Below are 22,654 nucleotides of genomic sequence, written 5' to 3'. Positions count from 1 at the left end.
AGACAATAAGCAACATGGTAAGAACCTGACAGGGCAGCCAGGGACCTTTGTTTGTTTGAAATATCAGCCAGTTCCCAAGGCCTCACAGGTTACTGCGAGTCCTGAGCTGACTCCACCAGTTCTTCTCTCTGAAAATGTAAATCAGGGCAACAGTTTAACATTTCAATGCAATTTCCTTTACTTGGTAACACTTAGCATAGAAAGTAGATGGCTGGATTCCCACATTGTCCAGTGTGGGTCCCACACTGCATTTGACCCCATGTTGTCTGCAATTGGACCACAGTAGCTCTGGGCTACCAGTGTTGTTTACCCAGTTCTCCTTCTCCCTCTGTCTCCAGAATTCTCTCAGCAAAATAAACATTAAAAATAATAATAATAATCTAACCAGCCACAGAAATCTTTCCATCCCTCAATGAGATAGCCCCTCCCACAGGTTCATGCTCCTATCCTAACACCAGTTCAGAGCAGGGGAAGGGGGATGCTGCTTTCCCCAGGCACAGCAATGAACGGTGATTTTGCCTGCACTTAAAATTCCTGCTGGTGGGCTCTGGAAACAACCTGGCTGATATAAAACCTGGCAGGCTCCATCCTCCATTCCACAGCTGCATTTTAAAATCAGAAAAGGAGGAACAGCTGAAGAAGCCAACCACAATTCCTGGCACTCAAAATACACTGAAATTCACCTTCCATAAATTACAGAGGGATTCAGTTGATCCTGGGACATAAAAAGTTCCCTCTAGCAAGAGGTGGATCCTACTCAGTGCCTATAGGAGGCTGAGAGCACGGCATGGATGCTAGCTGAGAAACTGCTTACATTCAGAGCTAATTAACACAGCGAAACAGCATCTGTGCTTTGAAAAATACCCTTGGGGAACAAGAGGTTGGCCAAAGGCACTTGGAGCTTTGGAAAAAAAAGAAGAAAAAAAAAAAAATCACAAAACCCTCCAGCCCTGGAATTGGCTACATCTTGTCAGAGGAATTTTGAAATTGTGCAGCTGTTATCCCACGACTAGAGATGTCCCATCCCTTCCACTAAAAATACATTCATCATTGCTCCAGGCAAACAACTCCCCTCCACTCCACTCCAGCTTCTCCCTCCTTCTTACCCTCTGGGGATTCCTATGCAACAAACTTTACAAGGCTTAGGAACAGCACTTAACCCAAGCAGCCTTCTGCTTCCCAGCTGCACTGTACCAAGTTGGCAGTGCTATCAATTTATCAGTACATTTCTATAATGCTCAGCATCTCCATGGGCTAAGAGCAAAAGCTCACAACACCATATGTAGCAGCTCTCAGGGTGTCTTTCTGGCCCCCAGGCCAAAACTGCTGCCTGTACCCACAGTGCTGTACAGCTCTGGATGATAAGGTCAGGGCTTTCAGGGAGCATCATGCAATTTGAGCTGCTGGCATCCTGATGCAGGAGGTGCAACCCGCTGAAAGGAGATGCTCACACCTACAGCCCATGCTCTTGCATAGCTGGACAATGACTTTGTAGCGTGTCTCATGTGTCCAGACAGCACTGGATTGCCTGTGCACAAGCAGTTCTCATGCTTCCTGGAAATACTGGACTTGCTACACAAACAACAACTGCTGGTGAAACTGCAGGCACAGAGAACACATGTGAAGAGCAGAGACACTCAGGGTGGAGGTGGGTGTGGGGTTGGAGTACCTGGCTCCTCCATAAAGTGCAAATACCTGCAAGCATGGATGTTTTACCCCAGATAATTTTGCCTGCCCTGCTGCTCTCCCAGCAAACCAGTGCATTGTCTCCAGTAGAGCAGCTGCTCTTATGAATGCACAACTCCCCTGTGCTGCCTAAATTAAATTGGCTGAAGATGTGATACCTTATGATCCCCCACCTTAGCTCTGCTATCAAAATAATGACTAAAGCAGAAAGTGTGGCGCATCACCTGTCTGACCTGTAAGTCTTGAAGCAGGGTGGAAGGCAGAGCTGGTATGAGAATCACCGGGTCCTCAGACAGAGGTTAAAATCCTTCCATACATTGTGTGATTCATAGCTGGTCTAACTCATCATCCCAGCTTCTGCTTGGTGTGCTGCTTGTCTTCCAAACTCAGCCCTGGCTGACAGCGTGGCTCCCCTCAGCCAAAACTCCCCACCACGTGCAGAACTCACATCTGCCACTGTCACTGCATCGCAAAGCGACGTGCTGCACGTGGAGGGCACTGCACTTCCATCTGAATTCCAGCAGTGCTCAGTGCTTCAACAACTCACTGCAGACACTGTTCACTCAGCACAGTGCCCAACAGCCCACACACCCCTGGCAGCTGCAGTTGCAGGAGGATATTCTAGCCCTGTAACACATATCTGAAAATGAGAGATGCTGACAATCCCAGATGACTTAAGAAATCTCAGAGCAGGATATCAAACCCAGACCTTCCCACATGCCACTCAAACAACTATTTCCCAAAACTGTCAGTTAAGGAACATCCTCCCTTGTTACCTGAAGATACCTGATACTGGTACTTAATCATGCTATGGGGATGGGATCCCACAGCCAGGCACAGGGCTCCGAGCAGTAGAAGCAATGGCAGTGGGCAGGCACTGCTCTTTTGCTCACAGCACTACCAGCTTCCAGACCACAATTTTGGCAGCAGCAAGTTCCACCACACACAAAGCCATAGACAACTCATGCTGCTCTCAAAGCCGTGCCCGTGGTTGTAAGAAGGAGAAAGCAAATTATTATTTCGTATTGGGATGAATCTGCTCACAATCTATTTGACAAAATATGAGCGCTTGTAGGAAATGCTTGGCATAAGGTCAAAAGGCTTATGGTGAGCAGGGAAAGAAGCAAGTGGGTCAAAGTGGCAATAAAACATTAAACCGCTGATTCAGATACTCATCTACGACCATTTAAGAAAGTCAGCTGTCTCCAAAGTACCTTCCTTCAGAGGACAAGGTCTCTACTTCCATCTCCTGCAGTTGGCACCTCAAGACAAGCGCATGGATTTATGCCACAGGCCCACACCTGAAGCCAGCACATGGAGCAAGCAGTAACCTGAGAAAACTTTTCTGTTTAGTTGCAGGAAGAAACACCTCTCCTTCCAGTGCATCAGAGCTACCTGTCCTTCAGCATGGGAATCTCTGCACCACCAGTGCATGCACAAGAGCACGTGGCTGGGCACGGTGCCCTCGGAGCATTTCCTGGCACCAAAGAGCCTGGAAAGTGGCAATTGTTCTTGGCCCGTGACTTCATCCCGGAGCTCAGACTCGCAGCCAGTTTTGTTTCAAACACCCAGGGGTTTTATATCAGTGAGTGCAGGTTTTCAGGTACCTGCCATGCTAGAGACAGTTTGCATTTAGCCCTACACAGAACAATGGCTTGGCCTCACTTCCTTGGGAGTGCTTTGTTGCCGCTTTCAGAGAGCTGCACTCTCTGAGCCACTTACAGAGAGCTGGCAGGATTCAGCAAATGTTTGAGAACTTTTTTTTGAAATTCTGCAAAATGTTTTGATTATTTGACAATTAACAATTTTTTTCTTCTATTTTTAAATGTTACCTCTACATGCCTTTCCTCACTGCCATTCCTCGGGGAAGGTTCATTTAACCACAGAAAAATCATTCCAAACTTAACACCAATTGCGTACTGAGGTGTCCAAAACCAAGCAGAATAAGAAATCTCATTCTTCTGCCTCCTTAATGCTTATGGCTTATTTGTGTGGGTGTACACAACTACACAGATATCCATCGAGGTGCATGGTTGCCTTAGGACAAATTGGGCATGGAACAGTTAAATGAGGAGAAAAAATAGGTTTGGTGCTTTCCCCCCTTCCCCCCTCCCCCATATAGGAAGGAGATCCCGTTTATTTGTAAGAGTATTTATCTAAATTAATATTGGGAGTGTCTGATGTTAGGTTTCTTACCCTCTGAAGGGGAGAGAAGAGGTATGCTCCTCAAAGGTCTTCCCATTAAAGAACGCAAAAGTGTTGCATTTTTAGTGGGAGAACTTTCCTTCCATTGGTTTGATGCATATTTGAGACAACCAGGTATTAGAAAGTAAAAGGTGAGATGTGAGCAGTCTGAATCATACTGCTTCTCCCTCTTGGGCTAATAGCTTTCACTTTCTCAGCATGTCAGAAGCTATAAATCTAATGTTTATTCACCCATAAACTCTTCTGAGGAAAACAGAATTGACAACTTCTTCCTTCCCTTTGTAAAAGGACAAACTAATAGAGGACGAGGAGGAGGAACCCACAGATCTACCTGTTGGTTTCTGCAGCCAATCAACTCCACTGCTTCTGGGCTGAAAGAGGGTGTGCTCTGTTATTTCTAAAACAAAACAGTGAAACAGGTAGAGTGCCCAGTGCTGGGTGAGTCAGAAAGACTTCTTCTGAAAGATACTCTACTTTGGCTAGTCCAGAAAGTTAAACTTTAAAGATAATACAGCTGCAATGCCAAAATAATAATAATAATAATAAGCAGAAATCCAAATATTTAAAATCCCTTTCCTGGAAAGTCATTCTCTGACCATATGAATGCTTAAACTTTCCAAAGTTTCCAGAGTTCATTTGCAAGAGATTGAAGACATTTCACCTTTTCACAACCAAGTCAGATGCAAGCTACCAAAGGCTGCTCTCCATGTGCTTCCTTGTGTATTTATTATCACGCTCATTTGTGAACTGAAAACATTTGTCAGTAGAAATGCAGAAAAGTGAGAACAGTCCAATTTATAGGTACTAACATTGATAGTTTTCCTCTGCAATGGAATAGACTCACTTCTTACGACAACACAAAAAGTAGACCGTTACACAACTGTAAGTTTGGAAATCAGCAATTAACAGCAGTTGAGATGAGCCTTCAGGAATGACTATGCTGCACTGCTCCACATGGAAAGGTAGAGCAGGGAATGGGAGATTTAAGTTAACCATTGTAAGTGCTGGGTGAGCAATGTATTCAGAATGGACAAAACTAAACTAGACAGGCTGGCAGAAAGAGATTTAAACTCAACAGCAGTGAGGATAACCAAAACCCCCAAGTTGAGAGGACAATAGTGAGAATTTTGTTCCATTTTTGCAGTCCTATTTATTACTCAACAGGATAGGAAGTCTCTCCACTGGTGAGAGCGTGCTGCGTCCTCCTAAGGACAAGATGGGAAAGAAGGAGGCTCCTATGCTCTGCCAGCCTTGGTCTCTCCCAGGGCTTCCTCTGCATCTCGAGCTTGCTGAACAACTCTCAAGCACTGCCACAAAGCATTCAGACCCAGCCCACAAAACACAGTGCTGTTTTGCACCCAAAGGCAGATGTATCCAAATACAGTGCAGAAGGCTGAACTGAGTAACAGCCCCTGCACACATACTAAAACTCCTCCTTGTCCCAAATCCTCCCTGGCTGCACACCAAGTTTCAGCTAGTCACATCCAGTTTCCAAACTCAAGTATTTAAATCATAGAATCATAGAATGGCCTGGGCTGAAAAGGACCACCATGATCATGAAGTTTCAACCCCCCTGCTATGTGCAGGGTCGCCAACCACCAGACCAGGCTGCCCTCTAAACTCCAAAGTGGAGACCATAGAACAACCACCTTCAAGGCTGGCATGGGGACAAGCCCTTCTCTTGACCTAATGCATGGGTGTCCAACTTTTTTGGCCTGCCTGGGCTGCATTGAGTGAAGAGGAATTGTCTTGGGCTGCATCTACATATGTTGCTCCGAAAGTAATGCCTCCTGATTATTTCGATGGAAAATACTGCTGATATGAAAAGCACAATAATACTCCCTGATAGAACAACTTCTCAGCTACAAAACACTATTTTTAACATAGGCACCATCATTAGCTGCTCATTCTTCCTAGCCATGAATAAGAGCCTGTATGCTATGCCCATAAATATCTGCACCAGTGGAACAGACTCACTGTCCTTAAACTTCATAAACATCCAACAAGTATCAATGCATATCAATGGGGGCCATTTTTTTCCTCATGGAGGAATCCGATTCCACACCTTTGTTTCATTCACACTTCCATGCCAGATGCCATTTGTCACAGTGCCCCTCTGCTGCCATCTGTCACACAGCAATGGAATCAAACAGAATATTGGTGGGAAGGTTTATTCTCTATGGCCATCCCACCAGCATCTGCCTCTGACATCACAGGCCAACATCATTAAACAGGAGGCCTTACTTTTGGAGCAGCCTTTGTAAAATATACAATATGGGTAATATATAAGTAACAAGACATTTATTTTTTACATTTTAATAGAAAGAGAGCAACAAATGCATAAAACTAGTGGGATATTTGGCCTTGTTTTTCTGAAACTAACTGGTTCAGTGACAGTGGCTGCCAGTCTCAGTGAGCTCTCAAGGTGTCCATCAGAGATTTTTGATGAAATGTTACTCTTCCTGCACTTCATCCTTGAAAACAGCTGCTCATAAATGTCTGTACTGTCAAAAGAGGATGACATGAATAAGGTGTGGTTGTGAGGGATATTTCTCTCTGATAAGAGAGGGCTTATAGAAGTCCAGTAAAGAGACATGATCAAATTGTGGAGTTGAATATCAGATTGCAGCTGTATACATTCCATTCGAAAATTTGCAGGTCGTGTATTTATAACAACTGAAAAAGGAGTTGCAAACATAAATTGATGATTTTTCTTTTTGAAATCTTGGAATCTATTCTCAAATTCCTGTATCAAAATGGAAAGCAATGCTGTGTGTTTTTTCACTGTTCACGTGACTGTGTTCAGGCAGCCCATCAAAATGCATAACATTATTTGCCATCACTTGAGTCAGCCCTGCACTGTGCCCTCCCTGTGCCCTGGTTTCAGCTGAGGCAATGTTAATTGCACACTGATGTGCTTTGGCTGTTGCTGAGTGATGGGTGCTCACGCAGGGCTGGCCCAGACGCTTGGTGGGGAAGAGAAATCACCTGTATAGTGTGGGCTCTGAGTGGCCACATGCTGCTTCTCTTCTCTTCAGCTCCACTTTCCTGCAGCACTTGTATTACTGGCCAGGACTCAGAGCACAGGTTTGTGAGTGTACAGTGTGCTCCTTTCTAAATATGGAGCAGCAACTTACAAGCAGCTCCACTGCAAAGCTTTGGGCATGTGCCATATGAGGGCTGGGTAGAACAGGAAAGAAATCACTCACAAATCCAGCAACCAAGGCAGCCCCCAGGAATGCGGGTTTCAGTTTGTTTTCTCAAATTACAAGGTGAAAAATGCTGCTGCTCATTAGCTCTCTCTTCTGCAGTTTACCTCGAAATCTGCTTTTACTGATGCTCATTCCCCACTAAGTGCCCCCTCTGCTTTTCAGCCCACTCTGCTTACCTGAGGGGTATGCGGATGGCAATGATTCTGTCGATGGCAATAGCAAGCAGGCTGAAGATGGAGCTCTGTGTCAAGACCAGGACGAAGCAGGCGATGAAAAGGCAGCCATAGAAGAAGGCACAGAAGCCAGTGCTGATGGTGATGGCAAAGGGGATTGCCAGCACTCCCACCGCAATGTCAGCAGCAGCCAGGGACACCACAAAATAGTTGGTGACGTTCTGCAGGTTGCTGTTCAAATAGACCGCCCAGCAGACCAGGACGTTCCCCAGGATGGCCAGCACCGCAATGATCAGTTCCAGGATGATGTAAGCTATGTCTGAGAGGAAGTCTTCTTTCCCATGTACTAGCATGGTGAGAGCGACCAGGCCAATGTGAGAACGTGCCAGAAAAGCTCAGCGTTCATATCTGCAGAGCACTGAACAGCCAAAACACCTCGAAGCTGTCTGCAGTCTGCAGAGCGCTCGGCGGCTGCCGCGAGGGTGGCTCACACATCCACCTCTCTGCACATGGCTGCTGGATGTCTTCACAGGAACAGGTGTCAAGAGGAAAGAGACAGGGCTCGCTAGCTTCGGCAAGGTGGAGTGACCAGAACACAGAGCAATTCAAATTCTTGCAAGACGAATGGACAGAAGTACACCTCGTGTAGTCAAACACTGCTCCCCAGGTCACAGAGTTCAGCTGGCAACATGACACAGCAAGGGCTCTGCACGTCAGCGTCACATCGGCTGTGAAGTTTTGTTTCCTGTTGACAGTCACACTGCTAGTCATGGCTTCCTGTCAGACATACCTACTGGCAACATCCTCCGTTCTCTTTCCCTTTTTCTGCCCAAGACTTGGGAAACTTTCTCTTCAGCCGAAGCAAACATTCAACTTCTCTTGTAGTTTCCTTAAAAAAAAATAAAATAATAATAATAACCAAAGAAAAACCACATATGCTAAGTAATCAGCTCTACGGCGGAGATGGAAAAAGCAAAATCTCATTAGAGTGGCACATTAAATTGATAACGGATATTAAACAGACCAAGAAGAATACATCATTGGCAAAAATCTCACATTCTGCCTATCCTGAAAGCTGCAAAGCCAGACCCAAGGCTCAGGAAGGCAGCATTTCGCAGTGGTGATGAGAAACAAGAGATGTTTTGTTTTTGAGGCTACCAACTGAGCTGGCACTTTTGCAGCTGCTCGATAGTCTGCCCTGAAACATGAGAGCCCCATTAATTACGCCTTGGCAAGCTCTGTGGCTGCCCAGAGGAAAGGTGGAGGAGGCTTTTACATACACCTGTCTCCTTCTGATCACAAACACAGGCTCAGGCCATCACGTGCAGCCCACCCTCACATACCTTGCACAAAGGAGTGCTGCACCAGTACACAGCCCAGCAATGGCATGAACGCTCATTCATAAGAGGGTTATGCTGCTGGCACATGCATTCACTCTGTTCCCACACCCTGTTTTTCCTCCAAGTGCATGCATACTGAAATGCAATTGGCAGCAGGGAGAATAAATAGCTCAAGGCATGTCAGACAGCAGTGTCAGTACTTCCCTGCTGGGAATGGACACATCCTACAAGGGTCTTTAGGTTGCCCTCCTGCAACACCATCTTCTTGCTCACATAAATTTTATCCTATAGGCAAACCATTTTGTTTGCTAAACCAGCATTGTACGTAGTGTTGTTTTTTTGTTTTGCATCCATAGATTCTGATACACTTCACAGAGAAAGTCAACTTGATTCTGCATCTCCTACCAGCCAGGAACACATCCAGGATATACCCCTGCTAGAAATGCACACATAGGCACAATGCCATCACCGTATCCCAGAGTGCACATTCATATTCCTGCATCACACACAAACCCGGGACTCACCATGGTGCAGGGTAACACTACTGCTACAGATGCTGTTTCACAGGAATAGGTACACACCACCTACATGCTTGTGTGCCTCATTTGCACGCTGATCCTGCAGGTATCTCTGCTTTCAGTAATGCGTGCATTTCACCACAGTTTCAGCGAAAAAAACTGCCAACAGAAAATACAGTTTTCTGAGATCCACGCCACAGTCAGTAGAACTGTTTGCTGTGCTACCCTGTAACTTTCAGACTGGGTTTTAAACCTGGTTTAGCCAGGCTTAGTAGCAATACTTTCTCACTCATTTCTGAAAGCAGCGACTGAAACCATCGGAGGGCTGGGAGAGGGGCAGATGTAGCACTGGCTAATAAACGACTAACTCAGGTTCTGAGGCAACACACAACTCCAAAGCAAATGATTTTTGGTACCTCATCCACTAGTGATGGGCTGTGGCCTAACCCAGCAGGTTGCATGCCTTCACAGTTCACTGTTTTGAAGTCAGAAACCTAATTTCTCAGGACAAAATAAAAGGGTAAAGACAGTGATAATAAAAGAAAATATGATTAACTCGTGATTCACATCTGATCTCAGGAATATAATCTAATTTTAGACCTTTCATTGATTTAGTGCTCTACTGCTAATGCAGCATTTGAAAGGAAAGTAAATGGCTCTTGGTGGCTTGGATACGTTTCAAAAACCCAGCTTTTCCTTCACCTCCAACAATCTTTTGTATGTTTTGTTTGGTTTGCGTGGAAGAAATGAACAGAATAGATTAGTTTGTGATATAGCTATTAAGAGGGAGATAAAGATCATCCATTTAATCTTTTCTAAAGAACAAAAACCCCAAGAAGTCTCTATATTGTTTATCTTCCTTTAGCAAAAACCCTGTTTTCCACTGACCTCCCACGGATTGCTTCTACCTTTTGGAATTTCAGGGTTGTTGGCAATGTGTTCTTACATCACTTCTCCAATGTCTGATTGTCCGTTTCAAGTCCCAATAGGTTTGTTTCAAGGCACTGATAATGAAATCTCCCCTGCAGCCTGCCTTCCAGAAAAGGAGATCAGAATATCAGATAGGGACAAAGAAAATCAGGAGGGAAAGAAAACAAAGACAGAAAATAAACGACAGCACTTTGTGTAAGAGAGAAAGACAGGGATGGGCGGGGGAACGGCAGGATAGTTGGCAAAAGCCAAAGAAACAATCAAAGGGAAAACAAGAATGTAAGAGAAACACCTTGTGTTTGTTAGATGTGTGCAGGCTCCCATGTCCCACAGAACCACGGCTGCAGAGATGGTGATGGGGTAACTAAGACTGTCCGTGAAACAGGGGATACTCTTCCCAGTGCTAGAGTTTCCTTTGGTTGGATTATGAATTATTAATCTCTCCTGCTTTTTGTTTTACCTGGCTCTTTCAGTGGCTCACCTCAAACTCATTTTCCAACAGGACATGAAGTACAGCAACACATCTGCTCCAAAGAGGTCCTCTCATACCAATTATTCAGCACAAAGATGATGCTGGAATTACTGACAGTTCTGCACATGTTCTGAAAAAGCACAATGCTGGAATCTGAAGCTTAATGACCACACTACATACTGTTTTCTAATACAGCAGTTTTCAACCTTCTAGTTCAACAGTTTATTTCAGTCTTGTTTTAACCTTTCAATTTGGCTTTCAATTTGTTTGGCCCCTTGTTTCCCATTCCCTTTCACAACCAGTGGGCTAATTCTTCAGCCTAGCTATTTATTGAGAAGCAGTCTGCAAGATGTTGTGTCCAGAGGAGGACATGTCCTTCCACCCCAATCTGCTCCCAGATGGACTGGAAAACACTTAGAGTTCTGCAGAGCCAGCATATCTCAGAAGAGAAATGACCAGAGCTGAGCAGGTGTCCCAGTCACAACCAAACAACATTTTGTGTCTGCATCAGCACCAGTGCTTCTGCAGTAGCAGCTGCTGCTGGAAGCAGGAATTGCTCACCACACAACACCAGCACATCAGTGCTCTCACTTACTACTTACGGAGGTGTCACCATTCAGGGGGCTCCCACATCACCCCAGACTTCCCTTGTGTCTCACTGACCTCTCACAGTGCCAGCCAGCTTTAGCTTGCAACAGCGTGATGCATCTTAAATTGCAGACCCGTTTGCAGCTCACTCTAAAACAAGGAAAGGGCCAATCTTCCTGTGCATATCACTAGAAATTCACTGCGTAGAGACAAAATGAAATACAGACCACCCAGAAAAGAAGATACATTACAAAATCACTGACTTCACGCAAGACTCAAAGGCTCAGCAACCAGGTCTGACAAGACAAAATTAATTAACAACTTGTTTTACTCACTGGGGAAGTGTATATTTAACAGCTCAGGCCCTTGAGGGATCAATATAGCAAGCCTCTTTAAACTTTAGAAGAATAATCTGTATCACACAGTCTGCTGGACAGCTACAATTAGTATTTCTTCTCAAGCTCATGTTTTGTCTTGTTAATTGGATTAATTCTTCCTTGATACCCTGGGCCATGTTCTGGCTTTTTCCCTGTTATTAAATAAACCTTTTTTTTTTTTTTTTTTTTTTTTTTTGCCACTCACAAACCTGTAAAGCTGTTGCTCTGCTCATTTTTAGCGACTTGGAACACTCTGTTCTCTCTCACATTTCAGCCCCAGTGAAAAACTGCACCTTGAAAATTCAATAAAGCACCTGCACAGCATGTTCCCATGAAGCAATTCACCAGTGGAGACCAAGCAAGCTTTTGTTTGGCATCTCCAGTTGGCTTTAGGCTAAGGTGCTGCTCCTTCATCCTTCTGATCACCTAAAGCATTGGAGTGAGCCCTTGGCCACTGCTTGCTTCCCACCACCCATCTCTAAAAAACTCACTCCCTGCTCTTGGTCCCTTCAGGTAGCTCACAGGGCCCTGGGGGAGCCCTCATCCAGCTTCACTCCATGGGTTGCCGTCCAGCATCTCTGTCAGACAATGCAGCCCTCCTCAGGTACCAGCTGCCTACAGATCACCTCCCTCTCTAGGAGAAAATCCTTCCATTCACACATGGCTGCAAGCACAGCATTACTGCTGCTAAAGCAGTCATTTCCTACTTTCTAAAGTCCTGAGGTGGGATGCTTGTTGCTTCTTATCCTCACTTAAAGCCCTTCAGCTCAAAAAGAATATCGCTATCTTTTATATTCAAGTTTCTTAGAAAGTTCTCTCTCCTCATTTCTCTAGAGGATCAAACCACAGTGAGTCAATGTGCACACAGGCACTACACCAATTCACAAAACAGCTCAGACTGTAAACAGAGTGAAAACAGGGAAGGCAGCAGCAGCACATTTCAGTGTTGCCTGCAGGTTTGTTTTCTGAACCCCAATACGTTTTATGAGCACACCTCATTTAGAGCAGCTCCCCTACAGCCCTGACCCACCACAAGAGGGCTGGAGACAGCCCCAGTGCTTCTCCTCCCTTAAGGATGGAGGAATGCAGTGGGGTGGGGCAGGAAAGAGAGGAGTAAGGAGGCATCACCTTACTAACCAAGCCACACTTGTTCTGGTTGCTCTATCTGCTTTATTATAGGCTCTTGGCTAAATGATCTTTAGGTCATCTGCTTACAGTAATAGGAGGAAATTAAATATTAATAATAGACTATTTCCCTCTAGACTGTTCTTTGTTAACAAAGGATACAAGTGAAACAAAGCAGGCAAAATTATCAGCACACCATGCTCTTGGTTTTCAGGTACCTGGAGCACTTGCAGACTCCCTGGATCCTCCTGGAGCAGCAGACATCCCATGTCCTGGCACACCTGCCTGCAGGGACACCCAGACAAGCGCACAACATGGCAGTATCTTGAAATCCTTCCTCTATTAAGGGACTCTAAATTGCAGCCTGACCCTTGTGGAACATTGTTTTAGACTTTATCCAAAACAACATCCAAGCCACTGATGCTCTGACTGAAAAAAATGCAGGGCTTTTCAATTGCAGAGCTCATCTCCCTTTAGGGAGTGAAGTCGTCGTACAGTGTGAACCCTGCAGCAGAGCAACACAAGAGCTTTGCAGATTATCCAGAAACACTGAACAAGATGAAGGCTTCAGTTTTGCTGAACTCAGGTGCTAATTCTCCCTTACAGGGAAACAGTAGCTCTCCAAGATCTAAAACCAGCACTCCAAGCACTTGTGAAGGGCAAAGGAAATGGTTCTTCAAAGGTCTGAACTGCTCCTGGCAAGGAAGAGGGACAACATTTCTTATGTTTCCATCTCTACTGCAGCTCAGGACCAAAATGGAGCGCATATCACATCAAGAACAAGCATGGTGAATTTGGGTGCCAAGTCTTTATCAATGAGGGTTCTACTAGAGATGCTGCCACTGTGATAGCAACACAACCCAGGAGCAGTTGTACTCCTCAAGCCTGTCCTGTGTCTCTGCTCTTCCTGTTTATTACTAACATAAAGTCACAAAGCAAAAAAAGTCCAGAAGGAGAAACCCCACTGGACAACAGAGGTCACAGCACCAATGAGCTGGCTAACAGGAACCGCGAATCTGAAACCAATACTTCAGCTTTGCCTCCTGCCCTCCAAGTGCTAGGAGTGGATTAATTTTTATTGCTGTAGCGGAAGAGAGGATTGGAACAGAACACATTTGACCATTATTTTTTCCTAAGTGGATGTTATAAATGTTTAAAAACGAGCAAGGGGAAAAAAAAAAAAAACAACCCAACAACAAAAACAACTCGTTGTAATTATTCCCATCCTAATGGTCACTAAAAGACAGGGAGGGCAAAACTAAATAAGGCTGAATGACCAGCAGTTAAATAAGCCAGATCAAACAAACAAACAGAAGGAAAAAGGCTCCCTCGTGCCCACTAGAGCAGGCACGATGACATCCTGCCAAGAGGCACAGAAACATGGTGGATTTTTAAGCAAACCATTTGCATCCAGGAGTGGTAATGCTGATCTACCTACAGTGTCATTTCCAAAAGTTAAAAACGGAGCACTTGAGTAAACTGTCATAAGGCAGACATGTAAAAAAGCATAATTAAAACAATGAATCCTGGCCAGAAAGAAGTTACTACTGCCAATATCGTTCACAATGTCTCTGAGGATCCATTTTTCCTTTCCTGTGTGAGGAAAGAACTCAAAAGCAAATTTTGCCTCCGCACAGCCCTACCACAACCAGCTGTGTTCACACATTAGAAGCATTTCCTTCAAGAACAAAAGAAAAGAAATGAGGAAAAAGGATTTCAAGAAGAGGTGACCCACTGAGGAATACAGGCTGGGGAGGAATTTGCTCTGAAAATACTTCTCCTATTGCTAATGAATCCATTCTGGTATATTTTAACACAGTAAACTTCTCTCCAGATGTGACTTCATCTTTCATTCTCATACAAAGTTTCCAAGAAGGCAGTTCAGAATTGGGTACATCTGTTGATTTTGCTTTGTTTTTATCAAATTCACAATCCCATTTGCCTTCTCCAGCTCAGACTTGCTCTTTACCAGGCCTCGCTCCCTCTGTGAGCTCGTGCCCCGTGAGCAGCTTTTGCCCAAGCTCTGCCTATGGAACACCAACTCACAGCTCCAGAGCAGGACTGTCAGTGTGCCAGATTGGCCAGCTCCCCGTCATCTTCCACAGCAGAAGGAACACATAAGCTCCTGCCATCTCTCCCCGTGGGACTGAAAACCACTCCTCAGCTACCCTTCCCTCTCCTGATGCACAAAATGAACATCGATGAGCAATATCTACCTACCTCACAGCCAAGGAAAAGCTTTCTCATCTGTGGATCATACCCTGACCCCTCCGAGCAGGAGTTGTCACTGTGACCCCACCAGGAAGCCGTGTTACCACCCAGGTGGTTTGACTCATGTCTACCCAGAGAGTGAAAAGCAGCTGGGCCTCTGCTGGGTTGCAAATGCAGCCCAGTACATCCTTCCTCCCCGCCTCACCCCCTTCCCTTATCACTTGGAGCTGTGACACAGCAGCAGCACTTGGCTCATGCTCTGCAGATCCTGCCCTGCCCCAGCACCCTGGGGTTCCCCAGCCTCTGCCCCCGGCCCCACTGGTCGCCACTTCCCCTACAAGAGCTGCTTGCTGATCATCCACAGAAGCTGTACACATGCTCCTCATACCCTGCAACACTGCTGGGTTTTGGCCAACACAAGACACTTCATTTCTTCCTGTGCCCTGGCCCCGTGAGCTTCACCCACTCATCACCCCTCAGCTCATTAATCCTGCCACTGAAACAGCGCTCAGACTGACAGCACTGTGTTGTGTGCTGATCCCAAAAGCAGACAGATGTCAGATTTTCTGCCTGCTTACTTTGTTTCCAATTACTTTCCCTCTTCCGTTTACTTTTTAAGGCACCTCCCCCACCTCACACATCCCCATTTACTATGCCACACCTCATCATGCCCTTCATGTCTGTGCCTTGTGGCCTCAAATCTATTCAAGACTTCTCAGGGCTCTGCCAATCTCTGTGGATAAAGAGTTGATGCTCTGATGATGTCTCAAGGCCACGTGCCATCATTGTCCCTTCCTCTTCTGTTTGCTATGACTTGTATCACACTTACATCACTCTTGCAAAATGACTTGCATCTTTACCACACCCAAACAAGCCTTTCTAGAGGTTCTCCAAGTGATTTTTTTCCCAAGTCATTGATAATCCATTTTATAAGAACTCTCCAGCTTTGCTGTTCATTGATCCTAAAGTCTCAGGGTTTAGCTGGTGCTTCAAGGACTCTAACAAAGCTCTTCCTTCATTTCCTAAGTCTGTGTGCTGTGGTAAAAGCACATCCTCCGACAAGCAAGCTGCTGCTCCTGCCTGCTTCCTCCTCTGCCTGCTTGGGACAGAGACACTCAGCTCTGGTGAAGAGAGCACACAGTGCTGGTGAAAATTACATTTCTACTTAGCACTTCTACATCAACATTGCATGAAGAACCAGCAGACATTTGCAAATCATTTCATGAAACATTTTTACTGGACAAAGCATCTTGTTAGCTGTTTGTGGGCTACAGTGCATCTCTACGGGCAGCAGAAAGACCATCAGCAAACAGCTTGTTAAAATAGAGATGGCTCTACCACGCTGGGGAAGTGGTCCCTTTCTCCTATGAAAATAGAATATATTTTACATGATAAGAGAAAATAAAAAGCTCCAGCTGTACAGGAACCTGCAATCACCATCACAACCAACTGAGCAAGGAGAAACCAAAAAGGAACTGTGGTGTGTGATACAAAAGATGTGGGTAGAGCAGAAATGAATGCCAGCGAGGCTCCTGGTACAGGCATCCCCAGACCTGAGGATAGTTTCTCCCATGCAGACTGTGTCCATCTCTTGCCTGCTGAAATCACACGGATTAACTGTATGAAAAGGAAGATCTCCCTTCAGTACTAGTAGGAAAACCTACAAAAACCGTCAGTGAATCCTCTTTCCACTCTCCAGTCCACAAACACAGCTTCCTACCTTCTATATATCCTGCAAGAGCTGGTACCATGCAAGAGTACCAGAGAAAAAGAATCACAAGCCACACTGAACCCCCCTGAATCCTTTACATCTACATATATTGCAACCCTGAATGCATCATAATGGTCAAGCAGAGCATGGATCAGAATTTAGGCAAGCCTCAGGGTAGCATAAAACAACAGATAAACTTCTATAGGTGTCTGAGAAAGTCAAGTACCTCGGTTTTAACAGCTCTAAATAAAGAGTCCTCATTTCTGGGAGGGAAACTCTTTTTGGAATCAGGGTGTTTTAAGAAACCCCGACTAGGCAGCCATTAGCACAGGTTATTTTTGACCTAAAACTCAAGCCAAAAAACAACTAACTTTTGAAAAGTCAGTATGCTTCCCCCCACGCATGCTCCAGGAATCGTAATGGAGCTGGTGCCTGCCCAAATCAGTCTGATGTTATTTTCCATCATCCCATTGAACCTGGGCACTGATCTGTGCATAGGACGTATGTGGAAACTCTAATTATTCCAGTTGATTTCAATCATATGACTCTTTTCTGAAGTTTGCATTAAACAGCCACATACATACCTGTTAGCTGTGCTTTTATCCTGGGAAACGTTTGCTACAGAAAATGCCAGCCTGTGCCCAAGTCTGTGAATCTCATGCTGAGACCAAAGTTGTTATCATCACAGAATATGATATTTAACAGCCTCCTTCTCTTGACTCTGTAACATTAACTGATTCATACAAGGATCTGACAATCCTATTCTGGGGAAACCTCAGCAACCAAAATGACAGGTCAGCGTGCAGAGGACTTTCCCAGTACAAGAGGGAGGATGCAGATAATAGGCCAGCATTAGTGAACGAGTGAGAATAGAAACACTCAGGCTCCCATCATAAGAAAAAAAAAGCAAGGGAGATAAGAAGTGAGAGAAGGCTTTGTAAAAACAAACCGAAATAACTCCAAAGAAGCAGAAGCGGGAGAAAAAATAGAAGAGAAACTGAAATATGAATACTATATGAGGAAAGTACTCATAGCAGAGAAAAGAGAGAAAACCACCACCTACAAGAGATGCATTAAAAGAGCAAAATGAGACCAAATTACCCTTCCCTTTGTTCAACAGCACTACTCACCCAAACACGCAGGGCCTCTGCCCAGGAGGTATGCAGGCATGATCCCCCAGCTGGCGCTGGCTTGGATCCAGCTGAGCTCCACCAGCCAACAGCCCCTCTCCTGCCCTCCTTGACAAACTGCCCAACAAGGAGCCACGACTGTCCCTGTGAGACAGCGAGCTTGGTATCTCAGCGAGCTGGCAGATAAAAGAGTCCCAATCTGCGATTACTGAGAAGGGCTGAGTGCCTTCCAGCCTGGCTTTCAGTGCAATCACAAATGCTAATCGACAGGAGCCCGGCATGTCATTCGTCACGTCTCCAGGGCTCCAGGAAAACCCCCCTTTCCTCTCCTTGTATCAGCTAGGGACAGGAAGATTCCCTCATCCTCTGCACAAGGGAGCCTTTCCCTCCCCCTATCCCTGGCTCCAACCATCTCTGCAAGAAGTTTCACTCCCTGCTAACTCCTCCATTGTCTCCAATGCATTGTTTGCAAATGTTCCCTAAAAATGCCACAGAAAGTATTCCTTATTCCCGTTTCAGGTTTTTCCACATCCCCGTGTAACACCTGGCTGTTATCTCGTTACCTGCCAGATACTGATAAACCTGCTGCATGCAACCTCTGACCTATCATCTAAGAGAAACACGATCCATCTTGTAGTTGTCGTTCCTTTTCAAGTCCCCTCTTCCACTGTTGTATTTGCAGTTGTAGCAAACTACTTATCTTACACATATATGCATATAAAAATAACACTATCGAGAGCCTCAGAAGAACTTTCTATCCTGGCAGAAGATTTGCTACTGCTTTGTAAGCCAGGAGGTTGCAGCACTCATCTATCTTTTGCAATGTCATTTGCATACACTTTCTACAAGGTTCATTGTATTTTATGCTACCTGGTGATTACTTTTTTAATGTTCTAAAATAATCAACCAACAGGTTTAATGATGAAAAGCACTCTTTCTCCAGAGCCAGTCAAACTAAATCAATAGGGTTTGAGTTGGTTGCTTAAATGTACATGGATAGTGAGGTCTAATGAGCTCCCAACTCCCACCTGAGCCTCTGCTGCCACCTCAGAAAGGCACACATCTCCCTCAGAAGCTCTCCCATTCTGTGCCAGCCCCACTGATGTCTGTTCAAAGCACTGAATTAAACTCTGGGTGTCAGGCTTCATATGATCTGCTCCTTACAGAATTCAAGTCAAGGAGGGAAAGAGATTACACCCTTAACGAACTCCCATTTACCAACTACCTGCACCTGATGAAGTAATTCTAAATTCTTCTAGCTCATCCTCTGCAAGTTGCTCACTGAGGTCAAGGTGAGGAACGAGTTATAGCAAAGTTTAAGCTGGATGTTGGGTGTTTCCTGCATGCCTGAGAAAAGTGGAGTCTGCACTACAGGTCCCTTAGGAGCAGAATGGAGGCATAGCTGCTGGGAAAGGCACAGAGCTGATTCTGCCTTTGAGCAAAGGCATGGATTAGATGACCTCGAAGTGCCTCCTGAGGATATCTTCCATAATTGAGAGTTGTATATGCCATCTGGCCATCCTGATCTAGAGAGGTTTACAATAGAAAAAAAGTATGAAAAACAACCAGTAATTATCCCTGACTCAGATGCAGCCTTTGTGAGGGGAGAGGCATCTTCTGATTCTACAGAGGAAACTGAAGCCTTCAGAGGTTAAACCACCTTCTGTGCTCTCCCGAGTCAGAATGCTGCCAGTTCTTTACCCCTAATGGACCAAATCACAGCATTCAGCTGCACAAGCATCTCATTCAGTAGGTGACTTTTTCCTCATTTTTAAAACAAGCAGAGGCCAGAAACCAGCGCCGCTGTGCTCAGGTCACTTTGCCAGGGCTGTATGGATGCTCTTTGCAGAAGTAAAACCTAAAGGTGAACCACAATATAACCAAGCCTCCTGGTCCTAAATAGTAGGGGAAAAGAAAAGGGAAAGCTCTCCACTGACTTACGAGAGCCCTCCCTGATTCTTTGAACCACAGCTCTGTTTTGCTTAGAGTCCAACAAAAAAAAAAAAACGCTCCAATCACCCATCTCTATTTTCAGATGGAAAACCTATGGTAAAGAAGGACCTGGGGGGTTATTTACCATCCACACAGGGTGAGGAGAATGAACAAGAGCAGTTGAAACCTGTTTGGGCTGAAGGATGGACTCTGCAGGACAGTGAGAGCGAGGTGTCACAGGCAGCCCTGGGTTGGAAAGCACCATGTGCTCACAGCTGCACAGAACAACGAGACGGAGCGCAGCCACAACGCGCGTTGGCCCATCTCACGTGTGAAAACGTGGGTGGAAAAGTCCAACCAAAGCGAAGAGCTGAAGCATAGTGAAAATAAGTGCTTCAGTGGAAAGATCTGTGAAGCCTTAAGCATCCTGTGCTGATGAGATCATACAGCCTTCAACCATACAGGCAGAAGGGAAGTGGGAAGGTGGGGGCTTCCCTCTGAGCCAGACCCTGGGCTCAAGACTGAAGGAGACGCACTGGGCCAGCTCAGACCCTTTGGAGAAACAGCTGAAAGGAAGAGCAAAGATCTGCAGCAGTCCCCAAACCTGCAGGACCGAGCTTTCCCCAGTAGTTCTTGAGAGGGCTTAACCACATGGGCTCAATATAAAATCCATTATTGAAGATTAAACAAAAAGATTAATAGCTTTCAAAAGTTGATTACGTACGAAAGCAATAGTGCCAGCAGCCCTTATGGAAACGTCCCATTAAAATCAGCAAAAACAGAAACGCAAACACAGGTAGGAGGCTTTTCAGCTTGGATCTTCAGTGCCTTTTGAAGCCACTGACAGAAGGACAGAAGCTAAAAACACGATGCCAGCCCCTGGTCTGGCACAGGTTCACCCTGACTGCATTTTTATGTGTAAAAATATGTATGGAAAGCCAGAAAGATTATAAGCATGTAAATTGCAATCTTACCCCATGAGCAGCACTAAAAAGGAGTCCAGCTCACCTATTTTTTTTTGCACCCCAGAATAGACCCTTTTAATTTCATACACACACGTTTGCAGTTTGTACCTACATGTTTTCTCTGCACACTCAAAGGTTCATAGCTTTCCTGGATAATCCACAACTGAGCCCATTTAGACAGGATTTCATTTTTATATTATTTGTGGTATGGTTGACTTCTTTCTTCATAAAGATCTATTTTCTCCTTTTCACAGATAGGTATTGCTCCCACACGCACAACTCAATGCAAACACTTCTCACGTGCCCGCTGCTCACTATCTAATCTCTGTGTTGCTACCTGGGTGTATGGTACGCTGGGGGTCTCTGCGGCAGGAGCTGGCCATGCTTCCTTTCCACAGAAGAATGAATTTATCAATTACTACAATTCTGGAGTTACACAGGCCCGAGACTTACCAACCAGATAAGAAACCTGAAAACAAATACATCCAAAGATAGACTTATCTAAGAGTTGACCATCTCCTTAGGAAAATAATTTTATGCAGTTAAGGCAATTCTATTAACCGCTATTTACTAAATGAGTCACGGCATTTAAGTTAACCCTTCCTGTCTCCTCCGTGGCCCCTCTGCCCAAAAACACTCTGGAAGACGACTACAAAGCTACCAGCAAAGCCCCGCGCTCGGATCCCGCCCCAGGACACGGCAGCACATTAAAGCAGCCCAAGGACAACATCTATACGACGCGGAAAGCTCAACCCCGCGACACCCGCACCCCGCACACACCTGCTGCTGCCCGCGCTCCTCCGTGTCAGGGCGGCAGTGCCCGTCCCGCTGGGCACGGAGCCGCCCCGCTCATCCCTCCGCCGCCGGCGCCCCGCACGCCGGGCACAGCCACCAAACTTTCCGCCGCTCGGCACGGGGCTCGCCGAATGAGGAACGGGACGAGGCTGCGAGCGGGGTTAGCGCCGTCTGTCAAGTCCCTGCCCTCTTCCCCTTAGCCCGATTGCAAAGCGCGTGGAAATCTCCTTTGTTAAACAGTCCTCAGAAGTTGACAGGATGCAGGGTGCTCCCGGGGAATCACTATTTTATGATTAATTGTTTTCCAGCACAAATAGCAGTCGAGGAGTTCGGAGGAGGGCTGGGTGCGGGGGGCAAAGTCCGGCACCTGATGGTTGAGGGAAAGATCCGCGGGGCAGAGCCCAGGGCGAGGGGTGTGTCGGGCACTGACAGCCGGGAGAGGGCCGGTGCTCCGGCAGCGGGGCCGGGGCAAGTCGCGGCTCAGAGAAACGGCCCCGTCCGGGGGCTGCGGCGCAAGCGAGGGGCCGGGGCCTCTCGGCAAGCAGCGCGAGGGGAGTTCAGCCGCCCCAATCGCTCCCGTCCCGGCTCCCACCCGTCCCGCCGCATCACCCACCTGCCCCGGGGCGCCGTACCGTGCAGCTCGGGCCGCGCCCGGAGCCGTGCGCCGCTGCCGGGCGCTGCCCCGCTCCCGCCGCAGGACGCGGGCGGCCCGGGGTCGGCGGCTCCCCCTGCAGGGCGGCGCGGGCGGCGCGGGGCGGCGGCGGAGGGGCGGCGCGGAACCCCCCGGAGAGCGGAGCCGCCCCGGTTTACCTGGCGGCCGAGGCGCCGCGGGAGGGAAGCGGGGGATCCGCGGCACAGGGGGCGGGCGGGGCGGCATCGGCGATCCCTGCAGGAAGTCCAGCTGCCGGCGTGAGGGACCTGCGAGGGACGGAAATGGGCTTTTAGTGTGTCTTAGACAGGGCGCACGGAAAGGAGGGCTTTTCCCACGCGCTGTTGGAAGCGTCTCTATCTTTCCAGGCTGCCAATGCCACCCACCGAGCTGCAGCCCACAGCCGTGCCGAGTGGCACAGCACTAAGCTCCGAAAAGATTACACAAGCAGAGAAACCAACAGCTCCTTCTCTCCTCTGCTCCGCTGTCACTGCCACCGGCAGCGCGAAAAGGAAACCCCGTCCGTGAACACTGTGGAAGAGCTCAAAAACACCCAGCCCAGCTATTAAACGTCTACCAGAAGTGCCACAGAATCGTTTGAGTCGGAAGGGACCCTTGAAGGCATCTTGTCCAGC

General features: G+C 46.6%; 1 protein-coding gene across 7 annotated transcripts in view; it reads right to left on the bottom strand.

Moving 5' to 3' along the window:
- ADORA2A (adenosine A2a receptor) overlaps positions 1–22,220 on the bottom strand; it is a 28,517-nt gene extending 6,297 nt beyond the window's left edge. The window contains exons 1-2 of one of the 7 annotated variants that reach the window (XM_042865952.1): positions 22,181–22,220; positions 7,280–8,165 (exon numbers count right to left, since the gene is read on the bottom strand). In XM_042865952.1, coding sequence (XP_042721886.1) covers positions 7,280–7,629 — 350 coding nt within the window. In that variant the 5' untranslated portion in view covers positions 7,630–8,165; positions 22,181–22,220. Of the gene's footprint in view, positions 1–7,279; positions 8,166–9,140; positions 9,186–14,846; positions 14,932–17,678; positions 17,891–21,355; positions 21,426–21,983; positions 22,038–22,180 lie in introns of those variants that run through there. The other 6 variants (XM_042865948.1, XM_042865950.1, XM_042865949.1 and 3 more) reach the window with 6 other exon arrangements.
- Positions 22,221–22,654: the final 434 nt, after the last annotated feature.

Source organism: Lagopus leucura, unplaced genomic scaffold, assembly GCF_019238085.1.
Source record: "Lagopus leucura isolate 7727_CA_CO unplaced genomic scaffold, USGS_WTPT01 Super-Scaffold_806, whole genome shotgun sequence".
NCBI classification, from domain to species: Eukaryota; Metazoa; Chordata; class Aves; order Galliformes; family Phasianidae; genus Lagopus; species Lagopus leucura.
This window is presented reverse-complemented; position numbering and strand designations above follow the sequence as displayed.